General features: G+C 35.1%; 1 protein-coding gene across 2 annotated transcripts in view; it reads left to right on the top strand.

The window, feature by feature from the left end:
* Positions 1 to 17,541, top strand: part of LOC135216093 (synembryn-A-like) — a 108,359-nt gene that overhangs the window by 57,751 nt on the left and 33,067 nt on the right. For both annotated transcript variants that reach the window (XM_064251116.1, XM_064251124.1), the window contains one exon: positions 7,635 to 7,878. In XM_064251116.1, coding sequence (XP_064107186.1) covers positions 7,635 to 7,878 — 244 coding nt within the window. The remainder of the gene's footprint in view (positions 1 to 7,634; positions 7,879 to 17,541) is intronic.

Below are 17,541 nucleotides of genomic sequence, written 5' to 3' on the forward strand. Positions count from 1 at the left end.
TGCATTTGCAACAGCAAAGAGGATAAGGGAATTGCATGCCATCGATAGAATGTTGGCTTTACTTAAGCACAGTTTACACGCTACGATAAATTGTAGCGATTTGTTGAACACTGAGATAGTAACGATCTATTGGATGATTGAAAGAGCGTTTACATGCAACGATTTTTAATCCAATATTTTTAGTCTTTACTTGACCGTCATGGAAGAAACAAGAGGCGGAAACACTCTGATAGGAACAAAAAGGACCTGGCCTATGCAGAACTAGTGAAGAAATACAAAGTTTGATCCTTTAGCTGAAAGAAACACTTGTCAAAAAAATAAAGAGTATTCGTGGGACTTTATCTTCCACAAACACGGAAAAAACTCTGATAAAGTTCAATGAATTCGCTTAAGAACTCATGAGGAGTTGGCTTAGAATTCGCCATCACTGTGTATTAAGTTTATATTTCGAATTAGCTCTTGTGCACCAGGACTTCACACTTCAGCAGTCAATCTGAAAATGAGCTAGATTGTAACGATATCTTGGAACCTTGTTTACACGTTCAAACTTGTTGTTATGATGCATATAGATTTGAGCCTGCTGGGACCAACCACTCAATCCAATTCCAACTCCAATAAATCGCTACGATCTCCTGTTTACACGTAACGACAAATTGTAACAACCTTTTCATTACAATAAATCGCTACAATTTGTCGTAGCGTGTAAACCGTGCTTTAAGGGGATGCAGTAAAGTAAACCCCCTGTATTCACGTTCTCAAGATTCACAGACTCACCTATTTGTGGAATTTTGTGTGGAACCTTTCTATAAGTTATTCAGGAAATATTCAGCACTTTGTGGACTTTTTCGAGGAAAATTATTCACTAATTAGTGTATATTTTTATGTTATTTTCATGACTAAATACATTTGTTGTTACAAAAATTATTTACTAATTTTCAAATATTAATATTAAGTTTAATATGATTAAATAACATTAATTAAATAATGAAATAATAATTCTCTCTCTCTCTCTCTCTCTCTCTCTCTCTCTCTCTCTCTCTCTCTCTCTCTCTCTCTCTCTCTCTCTCTCTCTACGTATAATTTTCTAATGGTAAAATGTTTAAGATGACTAAAATTATATTAATAATAATGTTGCAAAGATTAACACAGTAATAGAATAATAATTTAAGGTACATTTGTTGTAGGATGATACTCTTAAGTATACGTTTGGTATTTGAACTTTCAAGATAGGCAGATATAAGCAATTTTAGGGAGTTTCTGAGTATTTGCGGATTCTAGCTATTCGGGGGCAGGCCTTGTACACATATCCTATGAATACGGGGCTTCACTGTATGTTTATTTACTACATGCTTTCTAGCCAAAATTGAGACTCCTCTTAAGCCCTGGCTCCATTCCTTCATCATCAAAACTTTAGAGAAATACTTTGACCGGAAGAAGAGGAGAGATCCCTTTGCCCTGTGCTGGCTTTAAGGTATTACCTTAAGGAGGCCGGCCGGAACCCTTATAAATGGGGGTATAGGGCAAAAAATGCAAAGTCATGAAAAAATTCATTGAGTTTCATATGGCAATTGAGAATATGTATTCGAAATATTTCGTCAAAATGAAATATTTCGTCAAAATTCCTCTTACTTCCGTAGTTACAGGGTAATTAGTAAACGTAACTCAATAACCCTAAAACATTGATCCGTACAAGAAAATGCAATATTTCTTCTGTTATAAATTTTGATAATTATTGTCAAAGAAATTGTGAGAAATGGGATCTGTAGAGATTCTGAGTCGCAGAAGGGAGTCAGTCAGTCAACTACCAAATTCAACCATGATTCAGTGCGAGCACAAACCTCAGGTAGTCTACACGTTCCGAGTTTCACCTCTGACATTCGCTTGCTTTTACGTATGTTTATGTTTCGGCAAGAATTTCACCATCCCAATGAGGAAAAGACAAAGGAAAACATCTCGCTAACATACAGACAAAGAAAAATCGCTCTAATATGATTACAGAATATCATAATATACTCGATATTAGAGTACAGGCAGTCCCTGGGTTACGACGGGGGTTCCGTTCTTGAGAAGCGTTGTAACCCGAAAAAGGGATTTTGACGTTAGGAAAAATCTATTTCTGGGCGATTGGCTCGTGTCGCCAGCGAAATATCCTTTAATCTATTATTTCTAGGGTAAATGTACTAACACATACCAGAGAATAAATAAAATAAAGAAAAAGGTCAGTATAACTGACTCGCTCACCCTCCAGGAGGGTGTCGGTATGAACACTAGGCGAGTGAGACCACTACCACGAGCCAAATGCCAATAGAAATCTCCCACTACAAAATCCCAACCATGATTCAGTGCGAGCACAAACCTCAGGTAGTCTACACGTTCCGAGTTTCACCTCTGACATTCGCTTGCTTTTACGTATGTTTATGTTTCGGCAAGAATTTCACCATCCCAATGAGGAAAAGACAAAGGAAAACATCTCGCTAACATACAGACAAAGAAAAATCGCTCTAATATGATTACAGAATATCATAATATACTCGATATTAGAGTACAGGCAGTCCCTGGGTTACGACGGGGGTTCCGTTCTTGAGAAGCGTTGTAACCCGAAAATCGTCGTAAGCCGGAACATTGTCAAAAATCCTAAGAAAACCTTACTCTTAATGCTTTGGGTGCATTGAAAACTATGTAAACTGCAGTCGTATTGCATTTTTCATCCCAAAAACCTTGAAATATTCTTTATTTTACATTATTAGCATCATATATCTTGTGCCAGATCAATGTTGTAGGCGTCGTAACCCTGGAACATGCGTCGTAACCCTGGAAATAATTTCTAATGAATATAATTGAAAAGCGCCTTAACTCGGAACGTTGTAAGTGAAGAGAGAGGGGGAGGATTGCGTAGTAAGCAACGCCCCCGTCTTGCCTGACGCACACGTCACACTGTGCCCCAGGCTACAATCTTTGAGCAAAGCGATCTTCATTTATGGTAAATAACATAGTTTTGGTTTATTAATACCCAAAAAGGAATATAAAATTCATAATAATCATGATTTATTAAATTGTCTTTGTAAAAAGAGAGTACACCTTCGAGTTCACCTCTGACATTCTCTTGCATTTACGTTTGTTTATCTTTGTTTCGGCAAGAATTTCATCATGCCAAAGATGAAAATACAAGTAAAACTTCTCGTTAACATACAGAAGAAGAAAATTCGCTGTAATAAGCCGAGTTAGTGAAGGAGAGAGAGAGAGAGTTGTGTAGGAAGGAGTGTCCCGTCTTGCCTGATGCAGTGCCCCAGGCTACGATATATGAGCAAAGGGATAATCATTTATGATTAAATTATGATAAATAAAATAGTTTTGATTTATTAATACACAAAAAAGAAATATACATTCATAATAATCATTATTTATTAACATTGTCTTTATTAAAATACGAAGGAAAACTTTGAACGCCCGTATCTCAAAACTGTACTTATTGACCTTCAAAATCTATCTTCTCACTTAGTTTTAAAGTTATAACATTGGAATTTGGTATATAACTCAGAAAGACATTATAGAACAATCAAATCAAGCCCTTTTTCTCAATTTTTGTTTCGTCTTTTTTTATAAATTTTTTTCTCGTGATTTATAGGGTTTATTTTTTTACCATAATGAAAAATTCATATCTAGCAAAAAAATGACTTTAGAAAAAAAAACTCCTCATTCGATTGGAGGTCTACATCAGGTCTATATATGGTAGTAATCCCAGGTCTTCATATTAAATATCAAGGGAGGAGATAGAATTTAAAAAATGGTTATTTTCGGGATAAATCACCCTGGCGTCACAAAACCAAAGGTCAGAGGCAAAAATCACATGCGGTTTGGAGATGTCACAAGTCACCTTATTAAGTGGTATGAATATCAAAGTCTTGTCTTTAAAAAATGGCATTAGCCGGCCGGCCCCCTTAATAGAACTGAGATTATGAGAGGTCCCTCAAGTAACCTCTGGTGCCCTGTGTGATCGGCAATTATACAAGCTACATTTTGGAAGTGGAGATCAGTGTTTGCATCTCACTATTTAAAGTAAGTGGAAACTATTTTTGATAGTTGCAGTACTCTCAGTCATCTGTCAGTGACTGGCAGAGTGTTAGGGGAGGAAATATAGGAGTTATGCTCCTATTGTGGAGTGGAAGGTATGAAGTACCTGGAGTACCCGTCAGTCTGTCATTTTATGTCAGATTGACACAGGCAGACCCTGGTTATCAGCGGGTTTCTGGTCTCAGCAGGGTGCTGATAAGCGAAAATCACCATTAACCAAAACATGGGGATTTATGGTGCTTATGGCCCCAATATCTGGTTAATGGCGTCTTTGTCACGTATGTTATGGTGCCATAACTCTTATTTGGCGCCGATAACCAGATCTCAGAGTGTTAGGGCACCATAAATTGCTGATTTTATGGCACTAAACGAGCTCCATTAACTGAGTCCACTGATAACCGGGGACTGCCTGTATTGGTTTTTAATTAGTTTAGGTGACAAAATTTGTCTGATTGTTTGTTGTTTTTATTGTACTGTGCCCAGGGCAAGGGCACTCCTTTATGGTTTTATGTTTTGGAGCCAATGGATAACTCCTTGAGCTCCATAACCTGTATGCGCATTGTAGCATTCAGAATACGCCTTTGCTACATAGCCTTGCTAAGTAGAGGCGCCCAATGGCCATACAGCCATGCCAGTACTGTTAAGATAAGCACCGACCTGAGGCAGTATAGGCAGTCCCCTGTTATCGGCAGGGGTTCCGGTTGCCGATAACTGGTTAATGGCACTGATAATCGGTTGATGGTGCTGATAACTGGTTGATGGAGTTTCTGTTATGTATGTTATGGTGCCATAACTCTATTATTTGCTCCATAGATAACCAGAACTCGGCGCCATAAATCGTCATAAATTGCCGACTTGTCATTAACAGAGGCCACTGATAACTGGGGACTGCCTGTATCTTCCTGCAGCAGCTCTTTTAACCTTTAAACGCCGAGCCTCTGTTTACAAAAGTGTCTGCCGTATGCTGGCGGCGTTCGGGAGTTAGCACCAAAGCGGAAAATTTTTTTTCAAAAAATCACAGCACGCTTATTTTTCAAGAGTAAGAGTTCATTTTGGCTCCTTTTTTTTTTGTAATTGCCCGAAGTTTAGTATGCAACCATCAGAAATGAAAAAAAAATCATTATCATATATAAATATGTATTGGAAAATATGACAGCACAAAAAAAAATTTCATATATAATTGTACACAAATCACGCTGTGAGCAAAACGGTTAAAGCTAATGTGTTATTTTTTTCGTTGTATTGTACACTAAATTGGGATGATTTTGGTATATAACAAATTGTAAAATGATCAAAGCAACACAGAGAAAATGTTATCACAAAATGATGCATGAATTCGTAACGCGCAGACGTAAAAAAAAGTTGTTTTCAAAAATTCACCATAAATCGAAATATTGTGCTAGAGACTTCTTGTTTGTTAAGTTGTTTTCAAAAATTCACCATAAATCGAAATATTGTGCTAGAGACTTCTTGTTTGTTGCAAAATGAAGGTAAATGATTGAATGTTACTAGAATGTAAGAGTTTTAGCTTACAATTGCATTTTTCAACCATTTCGGTCAAGTCAAAGTTGACCGCAGGGTTAAATTTTGGCACTTGTGATTTTTATGAAAGTATTTCAAAACTGATAAAAGCTACAACCTTGAGTTATTTTTTGTTTTATTCTTCATGAAATTGCACACATTTTCTTGTATAACACTTTATGTAAGGCCTAATAGAAAATGGTGCAAAAATTATGACAAGGTGACTGAAGAAATTCTCAGATGTTCAGCAGAGTTATCGCGCACGGAGGGAAGGGAAAGGTTTTTTAAAAAATTCACCATAAATTGAAATATTTTGCCAGAGACTTCCCGTTTGTTGCAAAATGAATGTTACTAGAATGTAAGGGTTTCAGCAGAGTCACTCGCAAAAGTTCTGAAAAACACGAATGCGTCAAGAAATCGCTCTCCGACGATGCGTCGCTGATGCTTTGTAGTGCGAGAAGAAAGAAATTCTTGGATGCGCGGCTGGATAACGCTTGTAAACAAAACGAACAGCATGATCCGTGAACTCCCAGCATCCCTCAAGGCGTGTGATTTAAAATCTTTTGCAAACTAGGTCTATAACTATTTTTCTGTGAATATTTAAAAAAGCTTTTTGTTGTTAACGTACCGTACGTCTACTTGGGACCCGATAGACAATTTTAGTCGACATACAATACGTCCAGTCGGTGTTTAAGGGCTAACAGGTAAGGGCACAATAAAGCACTTCCATAAGTGCTAAATTCTTCATCCTTGTCCTTGAATATTAACTGTAAAATGTAGGGATTTTCAGTATGCCCATTCATCCCACCACCATTCTATATGAGTGTAGGGCATAAAGAAATTGGGCTATTCAGCTGTGTTGGACCCAACCTTTCCTGAAAGTGGGCGGGGCATTGTTTCTTACACAAAAAACAAAAGAAGCACTACCATGAATTCCAATTTTTAGCTGTTGCTTGAGTTAGAAACTTAGGTATGTAATTACTTGGTAGTATTGTTATGATATATATATATATATATATATATATATATATATATATAGATATAGATATATATAATATATATATATATATATATTATATATAGATATATATATATATAAAACTTTAATTTATTATAAAAATGTCATTTCTCTTACTGAAAATCTTTTCTTGAATCTAAAATTGTCACTTGGATGTCAGAAAATTAATTTCCCCTCTAATTGCTATCTGAGGTACAGTGCTATTTTGTAGTTTGATGTCAGTTAGAGCTTGAACAGTAACCTGTTAGTGTGCAGACAGAAATGGAAATCAGATTAATTTTTTGACTGTCTTCTTTGTTATTCTTGAGCAATAGTGATGGAAACTTGAAGTAAGAAAGCTGGTCTAGAATTACTAAAGGTAGCAGTAGAGCTTATTTTAGGTTTTTAGTAATGTTACCTCTATAAACATCAGCTAGCCCATTCACACAAGTAATATGGCTTCTGTTAGGGATGTTTATTTATTTTGTCCATTTTTATTTAATGTACCATTTTATGCATTGAATGTGTATATTTGGATTGTATTTTACTTTATCTTTTGTGGTACACTCGAGTTAGTTTTTTTTTCTTTGCATATTAATGCTGCTCATGACACAACTGTTAAATGTTCATTAAATTTCTGATTAGTACTTGGTGACTAGATTTTATTTCTTGGGATTTTTTTTTGTTTTTACTAGAATTGAGAATCCTTTTTAGTAGTGTAAGTCCAGATTTTATTGTAATTATCTTCTAGGCCAGATTATATCTTGTAGCTGTCCTATTCTCTCTTCTCTACAAGTTATGAATTATTTTTCCAGTTATGGTATTATTAAATGGATTATCATGTAAAAGTAATATGAGCTCTCTTCATTTTGAAATAGACTTTAATTTTGACGTAAGTGGTGAGAAAAAGTAAATATGATATTAAGATACAGAATAGAATTTTGTGAAATTTTATCTGTGAAGATATTTTATAGTCTCAAGTTTACAGTTCATTTTTACCTATTACATGTTGATATTGTTACTATATATGAATTTGTCTTTGTAGCCTGGTGTGTCATCTGATAAAACGTTGATGCCAATTTTGACGCTAATGGTAGAAATGACACAAGCTAATAGAATCATTCGGAAGTTTGTCCGCTTACGAGTTCTGCCGCCCTTACGTGATGTTTCCAAAAGACCTGAGGAGGGGAACACCATCCGTAATAAACTCTGCTCTCTAATGACATCCCCACTGCATGATCTTAAACATCTTGCTGCAAATTTCCTCTTTATATTATGTAAAGAAAGTGGTAAGTTTACCCCTGATCTTGAAGACATTTTGATTAATTTGAGCACCACAGTTCTTAAAGAAATGATTGTTGAGAGTCTCTGTACTGTAAATGTGATTAGTTTGATTGTTTTTTTTTTATAGTGTAGTCTCTTGTTTCATCAAGGAGTTACCCCTCCATGGTGTGCCAGCGCTCTCCATGGTGACTAGACTAAAATCAAAGAAATATCTTTGAGCCTGGTCTTGTACCTGGGTATTGTGTCATAATGATAAACACTATGACATGTGATAAGAGTATAATGAATTTGAAGGGGAGAGGCCATTTTCTCTTATCTTCAGAGAGGCTAAACACAGTTTTTCCCATGTAAAAATCTGGATGAAGAAGTGACTATTGGGCCATCTTGTTTATGACTCAGCTAGTTAAAAGACAATGGAACAGTTACCTTTTCTAGTCAATGTAGAGCATATACATCAAGCCAGTGCTCCTCACTGAAGATTGTTTCAATCCTAAATTTTTTCATCAGGATCATGGAAACATCTAAATTTGAAAGTTAAGTGCTTATTTTTAGCTTCAATTAAAAATTAAAATGTGGAACAAGTGTTTATTATCTGGTCTCTTGTCTGCTATTTGTGAAGAGAGCAAAATTTGAAGAATTTGTCGTTCTATCTAGAAGTTTTAGCTAATTAAATGTTTCACAATTTTTAGATAATCTTTTCAGATAAAGAGGTCTACCTTAACTTAGGCTGTAACCTAGATGAGATGATAGCCTAACAGATTTAGTGAGAATAATTTAGAATATGTAGTGTATATTGTTTGTAGCCTATAACCTAGGTAGTAACCTAAACTTAGGTGAAAACATTTTAACACACATCCATTTAAGGTACTAGGCAACAGCCTAGTTTTTACACCAAGCACCATAGGATTTGATAAACAGGCTAAAGATTTTTTCCCTATATATAGCCTGTATGCATACTTAACATTATCTAAATAATCCAGGACTAGGTAGTACCTTATGTTAAGTTAAGTGATAAACTTCTACTAAACATCCCATTATGGGACTAAGTCGTCAGCCTAGACCAGGGGTGTGTTACGGACAGAGATCCACTCAGGTTCTTTATTATAATAAACAAAAAGGATTCAACACCAATAATTGAAACTCGGGATACGAATATAGAAAGTAACTCAAACAGAACAGAAGTTTATTTACAAGCTTATTAACAAAAAATAAATGCAGAATGGTTTTCCTATTTACTTAATAAAATTAAATCTGACAATATGTAAAAAAGGGGAAACAGTGCAGTAATGAAATACGTGCTGACCAGTTTTGCAGCTTTTGAAAACCGTTCGAAGCGAGGGCTTCGCAGAAGGGGTCAGTAGAAACTTCAGATGGCTTCTTATCTTCGTATTGCAGGAAGGAATGCCTTAGTCTTGAAGCTTGAAGGGCGGGTCACTCCTCAAAACCACTTGTAGGACGTTTCTTCTCTGAAGGGGTTACTCAACGTCGGAATCTCTCTCTCTCTCTCTCTCTCTCTCTCTCTCTCTCTCTCTCTCTCTCTCTCTCTCTCTCTCTGACTATGGACAACTTTGTATCCGTTCCCACTCTCGCTCATGCATCCTCTTCCTCTCTTATCCTTCGTCTCTTCCTTTTCCTCTTATCTCTGATCTGATTTTTCTACGTCCTCAGGGTCATATATATATTATATACAGTGGAACCTCGACATACGAAAGTCCCAACTTACGAAAAATTCAAGTTACAAAAGCAAATACGAAGATTTTTTTGCCTCTGCATACGAAAATAATTCAGGTTGCGAAAGGGTGTAACTGTAAAGTCCCGAGATTCACCTGGACCACTGAGAACAATTTTAAAACTCGCGTGCCGCCAACTGAGTAGACTCACCCGCTCTCCCATTGGTTCCTGATGGTAGTCACCGCCGTAAGATCCTGCTCTCCTATTGGTCAGCATCTACCCCATCGTGCTATATGTATTCTATTGGTAAAAGGATGCTGTAAATTGAAATCTTATTCATGCAATACATTTAACCCTTTAACGCCGATTGGACGTATTAAACGACGACAAAAATTGTCTGTCTGGTGCTGAACCGACATACAAACCGTCGACAAAAAAGTTTTTTTTTTTAAATTTGCGGAAAAATAGTTATAGGCCTACCAGGCGAAAACTTTTGAATCACGCACCTTGGGGGATGCTGGGAGTTCACGGATCAAGCTGTTGTTTTGTTTACAATCGTTACCCAGACGCGCAAGCGCGAATTTCCTTCGTCTCGCACTAAAAAGCATCAGCGACACATCTCAGAAATTATTTTGTCACTTTGACTTAATTTTTGCACCATTTTATATTAGCCGTTACATAGAGTTTTATATATGAAAATGTGTGCAATTTCATGTAGAATACAATTAAAAACAACTCATGGTTGTAGCTTTTATCAGTTTTGAAATATTTGACTTGACCGAAATGGTCGAAAAACGCAATTGTAAGCTAAAACTCTTATATTATAGTAATATTCAATCATTCACCTTCATTTTACAACAAATTGGAAGTCTCTAGCACAATATTTCGAAAAAAACTTTTTCTTTACGTCCGCGCGTCAACTCTTCTGAAAAAATCATACATTTTTTCATCCGATTGTCGTAATGTTTGCACAGTTTCATATTAGCCGTTACACAAAGTTTTATATATGGAAATGTGCGCAATTTCATGTAGAATACAGCTAAAACAACCCATGGTTGTAGCTTTTATCAGTTTTGAAATATTTTCATATAAATAACAATAAGTTTCAAAATTTCAACCTTCGGTCAACTTTTACTCCACCGAAATGGTTGAAAACTGCAATTGTAAGTTAAAACTCTTACACTCTAGTAATACTCAATCATTTACCTTCATTTTGCAACAAATTGGAAGTTCCTAGCACAATATTTTGATTTATGGTGAATTTTAGAAAAAAAACTTTCCTATGTCCGCGCGGTAACTGCCGATGCCGAAAAAATCATAAATTTTTTCGTCCAATTGTCGTAATGTTTGCACAATTTTATATTAGCCGTTAAATAAAGTTTTATATATATGAAAATGTGCGCAATTTCATGTAGAATACAATTAAAAACAACCCATGGTTTTAGCTTTTATCAGTTCTGAAATATTTTCATATAAATAATGATGTGCCAAAATATCAACCTTCGGTCAACTTTAACTCGACCGAAATGGTCGAAAAACACAATTGTAAGCTAAAAATCTTACATTCTTGTAATATTCAATCATTTGCCTTTATTTTGCAACAAATTGGAAGTCTCTAGCACAATATTTCTATTATGGTGAATTTATGAAAAAAAAACATTTTCCTCAAGTCCGCGCGGTAACTATTCCGTAAAAAATCAATTGTAAGCTAAAACTATAAATTCTAGTAATACTCAATCATTTGCCCTTATTTTGCAACAAATTGGAAGTCTCTAGCACAATATATCGATTTATGTTGAATTTATGAAAAAAACTTTTTCCTTACGTCCGAGCGGTAACTCTTCCAAAAAAATCAAATTTTTTCGTCCGATTGTCGTAATGTTTGCACCATTTTAAATTAGCTGTTACATAAAGTTTTATATATGAAAATCTGCGCAATTTCATGTAGAATACAATTATAAACAACCCATGGTTGTAGCTTTTATCTATTTTGAAATATTTTCATATAAATAACGATAAATAGAAAAAATTCAACCATTGGTCAACTTTAACTCGACCGAAATGGTCGAAAACTGCAATTGTAAGCTACAGCACTTACAGTCTAGTAATATTCAATCAATTATCTTTATTTTGCAACAGACGGAAAGTCTCTAGCACAATATTTCGATTTATGGTGAATTTTTGAAAACTGCTTTTTTTTTATGTCCGCGCTTAACGAATTCATGCATCATATTGTGATAATATTTTCTCTGTGTTGCTTTAATCATTTTACAATTTGGTATATACCAAAATCATTGCAATTTAGTGTACAATATAACAAAAAAAATAATTAACTCATTAGCTTTTACCGATTTGCTCACAGCACGATTTGTATACAATTTTATATGATTTTTTTTTTGTGCTGTCATATATTCCAATATTTATATATGATAATGATATTTTTTTTCATTTCTGATGGTTGCATATTAAACTTCAGGTAATGACAAAAAAGGAGCCAAAAATGAACTCTTAATCTTGAAAATTAAGTGTGCTGTGATATTTTGAAAAAAACTTTTTTTCCGCTTCGTCGCTCACTCGCGAACGCAGCCAGCATACGGGAGACACTTTCGGAAATACTGGCTCGGCGTTTAAGGGTTAATAAAAACATTAGCTAAAGATAGAATAAAGAATAGAAGTGAATGGTTATTATACTGTTTGGTGTTTCAGTAGCTGAAGAGAGATAATGAAAAGTTATGATTACGTACTGTACTGTAAAAGTGGTTGCTTGGCGATAGTTCTCTACTCATAGTGGTGAATGTAAACAAAAGGTTGGAAGCTTTCTTTTTGTTTGTTTGTGTATTATAGTTAATGATTATAGTTAATGATTAGTTAATAATTATTTGTAATGAGTACATACTGATTATTTATACATTTTATTGGCATATTCTAAGCTTTTAGCTTCTTAGGTTTAGATGTCAGAATCATAGACTAGGCTACAGTAGCAACTGCTAACATAGGCTAGGCTTATTGCTAAGGGACATATGCTAAAGTCCTAATATATGCAGTAAAAATGGGGTTGAACATCACATGCAGTTGAATATTACTCAAGTATGTACAGGCAGTCCCCTGGTTACGACGGGGGTTCTGTTCTTGAGACGCGTCGTAAGCCGAAAATCGTCGTAAGCGGGAACATCGTAAAAAATCCTAAGAAAACCTTACTTTTAATGCTTTGGGTGTATTGAAAACTATGTAAACTGCATTCTTATGGCATTTTTCATCAAAAAAACCTTCAAATACTGATTATTTTGCATTTTTGGTGTCATATTTCATCTGCCAGATGAACGTTGTAGGCGGCGTAACCCTAGAACATGCGTCGTAACCTCGAAACGTCGTAAGCCGAGACCGTCGTAACCCGGGGACTGCCTTACAATATTTTGCCTGGGCGTCGTAACCCTAGAACATGTGTTGTAAGCCTGGAAATAATTAACTGGGGTGTTTTTGTAGGGCTTGGAACAAATTAGGCAATTTGCATGTAAAATGTGGTTCAAGATACGAAAAAATCAGATTACGAAGGCCGCCTCGGAACGGATTAATTTCGTATCCTGAGGTACTACTGTAGTATGTTGATCTTGGGGCGGGGTTGAAAAGGGTGGAGCTTAACCAGGGAACATCCTCGTCCCTTGACAGGAACTTTTTAGAAGGATCTAGTTGAAATATTACATCATAATACACGGCGTTTCTAACGACGGCCGTGCTGGAGTTCCACAGCACACCTGAGGATTCTCGAACAATCATGAGAACAGAAGCCTCCAACACGTGCGGGAATGCCTCCTTGCTGCAGACCTACTCGAAGAAGATACATTTTCCTTTTTTGTAATATATGTCTCTTCGCTATAGAGCAATTACCATGACACGTTCCTACAAAAGAAAAAAAATGAAATCAACTGATTTTATTTTTTTTAAAGAAAAAAGAATCAAACGGCAGGGGAACAATTCTGTATAAAGTCGGTTAAACAAGCATACTTCTCCATTCATTCACCCAACCGTGCAAAAATAGAAAACGGTCATCAGGCTACGCATTCCGAAAAATCTCTAGAGAGGCTATCAGCCATAACATTATCCTTTCCCCTTAATTTTTCCCTTTCTAAACTCGGATTAAACTTCGAAATTCTCGAACAATCATGAGAACAGAAGCCTCCAACACGTGCGGGAATGCCTCCTTGCTGCAGACCTACTCGAAGAAGATAAATTTTCCTTTTTTTTAATATATGTCTCTTCTCTATAGAGCAATTACCATGACATGTTCCTACAAAAGAAAAAAAAAATGAAATCAACTGATTTTATTTTTTTTAAAGAAAAAAGAATCAAACGGCAGGGGAACAATTCTGCATAAAGTCGGTTAAACAAGCACACTTCTCCATTCATTCACCCAACAGTGCAAAAATAGAAAGCGGTCATCAGGCTACGCATTCCGAAAAATCTCTAGAGAGGCTATCAGCCATAACATTATCCTTTCCCCTTAATTTTTCCCTTTCTAAACTCGGATTAAACTTCGAAATTCTTAAGCACTTTGGAGTTTTCCTCAAAACTAATTTCTTTTTGAGACACCGTTACTACAGGCACAGGTGGTGGCAACGGCCAGGGTGTTCGTTATAATTCTTGAGCAAGTTTACATGCAGCCACTTTGCTCTATGCTTACCCATATCGATTAAATAATTTAGATTTCCCCTCTTTTCTAAAATTGAAAAAGGACCTTCAAACCTATAAGATAAAGAGGGACCTTCTTTCTGGACTAAAACTAAAACTTTATCTCTCACACAGAAACTTTTCTCTTTCACTTGAAGATCATTATTCCTTTTAGTTTCCCCTTAACTTCCACAATTGTTTGCCTTCACTATTTGCCAAGCATCTCTTAAATTGTTTTTATAATACTCTAGATTAGTTATGTAGTCTTCTCTACCTTCTTTAAACATTAAATTACATTTTAACATTTCCAAAGGACTAAATCCTGTAGTGTCATTCAGTGCTAACCGTAAAGCTAACAAAACAAAAGGTAACTTTTCTTCCTAGTCATGTTCAAAGTTATTACACAATTTTCGTAAACAACTCTTCAACGTTTGGTGAAACCGCTCCACAATGCCTTGTGATTCAGGGTGATGAGGTGTGGAAGTTATGAGTTTATTACCTAACTCTTTCATTCTGTCCCTGAAATATTTGGATGCAAAATTACTGCCATTATCACTGTATAGTACAAGGTAGACCAAACTTAGAAAAATAATCTAACAAGCGTTTAACTATGGTCCTTGCGTTACACCTTCTTATGGGTATTGCCTCTGGATAGCGAGTTAGTCTATCAATGATTGTTAACCCTTGAACGCCAATTGGGCGTATTAGGCATATTAAACATTGACGAAAATTATCTGTTGGGTGCCGAATTGACGTACGAAACGTCGACGCAAAGAAATTTTTTTTTTAATTTGTGGAAAAATAGTTATAGGACTACTTGGCGAAAACTTTTGAATCACCCACCTTGAGGGAAGCTGGGAGTTCACAGATCAAGCTGTTGTTTTGTTTACAATCGCTAGCCATGCGCGCAAGCGCGAATTTCTTTCTCCTTGCACTAAAAAGCATCAGCGACACATCACAGAAATTATTTCGTCACTTTGACATAATTTTTGCGCCATTTTATATTAGCCGTTACATAGAGTTTTATATATTAAAATGTGCGCAATATCATGTAGAATACAAAGAAAAACAACTCATGGTTGTAGCTTTTATCAGTTTTGAAATATTTTGATATAAATAACGATGTGCCAAAATTTCAACCTTCGGTCAACTTTGACTCTACTGAAATGGTCGAAAAACGCAATTGTAAGCTAAAACTCTTATATTCTAGTAATATTCAATCATTCACCTTCATTTTACAACAAATTGGAAGTCTCTAGCACAATATTTTGATTTATTGTGAATTTATGAAAAAAAACTTTTTCCTTACGTCCGTGTGGTAACTCTTCCGAAAAAATCACATTTTTTCGTCCGATTGTCGTAATGTTTGCACAGTTTTATATTAGCCGTTACATAAAGTTTTATATATGGAAATGTGCACAATTTCATGTAGAATACAACTTAAAACAACCCATGGTTGTAGATTTTATCTGTTTTGAAATATTTTCATATAAATAAACAATGTGCCAAAATTTCAACCTTTGGTCAACTTTGACTGACTGAAATGGTAGAAAACTGCAATTGTAAGCTAAAAATGTTACATTCTAGTAATAGTCAATCATTTACCTTCATTTTGCAACAAATTGGAAGTCTCTAGCACAATATTTCGATTTATATTGAATTTTAGAAAAAAACTTTTTCCTACGTCCTTGCAGTAACTGCCGAAAAAATAAGACATTTTTTCGTCTGATTGTCGTAATGTTTGCACAATTTTATATTAGCCATTAAATAAAGTTTTATATATGAAAATGTGCGCAATCTCATGTAAAATACAACAAAAAACAACCCATGGTTGTAGCTTTTATCAGTTTTGAAATATTTTCATAAAATTACGATAAGTGCCAAAATTTCAACCTTCGGTCAACATTGACTCGACCAAAATGGTAAAAAAATGAAATTGTAAGCTAAAACTATTACATTCTAGTAATATTCAATCATTTACCTTTATTTTGCAACAGTGGAAGTCTCTAGCACAATATTTTGATTTATGGTGAATTTATGAAAAAAACTTTTTCCTTACATCCACGCGGTAATTCTTCTGAAAAAATCATAAATTTTTTTGTCTGATTGTCGTAATGTTTGCACCATTTTGAATTAGCCATTACATTAAGTTTTATATATGAAAATGTGCACAATTTCGTGTAGAATACAGTGAAAAACAACCCATGGTTGTAGCTTTTACCAGTTTTGAAATATTTTCATATAAATAACAATAAATAGAAAAAATTCAACCTTCGGTCAACTTTAACTCGACCGAAATGGTAAAAAACTACAATTTTAAGCTACCACACTCACAGTCTAGTAATATTCAATCAATTACCTTCATTTTGCAACAAATGGGAAGTCTCTAGCACAATAATTCAATTTATGGTGAATTTTTGAAAACCGTTTTTTTTTACGTTCGCACATTACGAATTCATGCATCATATTGTGATAATATTTTCTCTGTGTTGCTTTGATCGTTTTACAATTTGTTATATACCAAAATCATTGCAATTTAGTGTACAATACAACAAAAAAATAATCAACTCATTAGCTTTTACCGTTTTGCTCACATCGTGATTTGTATACAATTATATATGAATTTTTTTTTTTGTGTGCTGTCGTAAATTCCAATATTTATATATGATAATGATATTTATTTTCATTTTGGATGGTTGCATACTAAACTTCAGGCAATGACAAAAAAAGGAGCCAAAAATGAACTCTTAATCTTGAAAATTAAGCGTGCTGTGATTTAAAAAAAAAAAACTTTTCTGCTTCAGCGCTCACTCGCAAATGCCGCTGGCATACGGGACACTTTTGGAAATACCGGCTCGGTGTTTAAGGGTTAATAGATATATACTCCCTCCCTTACTTCTAGGCAATGGTCCAACCATATCGATAACTATATTCTCAAAAGGTTCATCTACTGAAGGAATATTACACAACGGAGCTCTGGGAATTACTTGATTTGGTTTTCCGCAATTTGGCATTCATAACAGCTTAAAGCATATCTCTTCACTTCACCTCTGATTTTAGGCCAAAAATACGCCCTACTGATACACCTGAAAGTTTTATTTACTCCCAAATGTTCTTGCTCATCATGCGCTAACTTCAAAACTAGTTCATGAAGCTTCCAAGGAACCTCTAATTGTTCGGTGATTTCCTCTTTGCTACCTAACTTATGACGAACATAACAACACAAAACTTCGTCTTTTAAACGTTTCCGTACACACATTATCGAGATCATCATCCAGCTCACATTAAAAATTTGGGTTAGTGTCTCATCCTCTCCCTGAAACTTGACTAGC

The sequence above is a fragment of the Macrobrachium nipponense genome, chromosome 19 (genome assembly GCF_015104395.2).
Source record: "Macrobrachium nipponense isolate FS-2020 chromosome 19, ASM1510439v2, whole genome shotgun sequence".
Classification (NCBI taxonomy): domain Eukaryota; kingdom Metazoa; phylum Arthropoda; class Malacostraca; order Decapoda; family Palaemonidae; genus Macrobrachium; species Macrobrachium nipponense.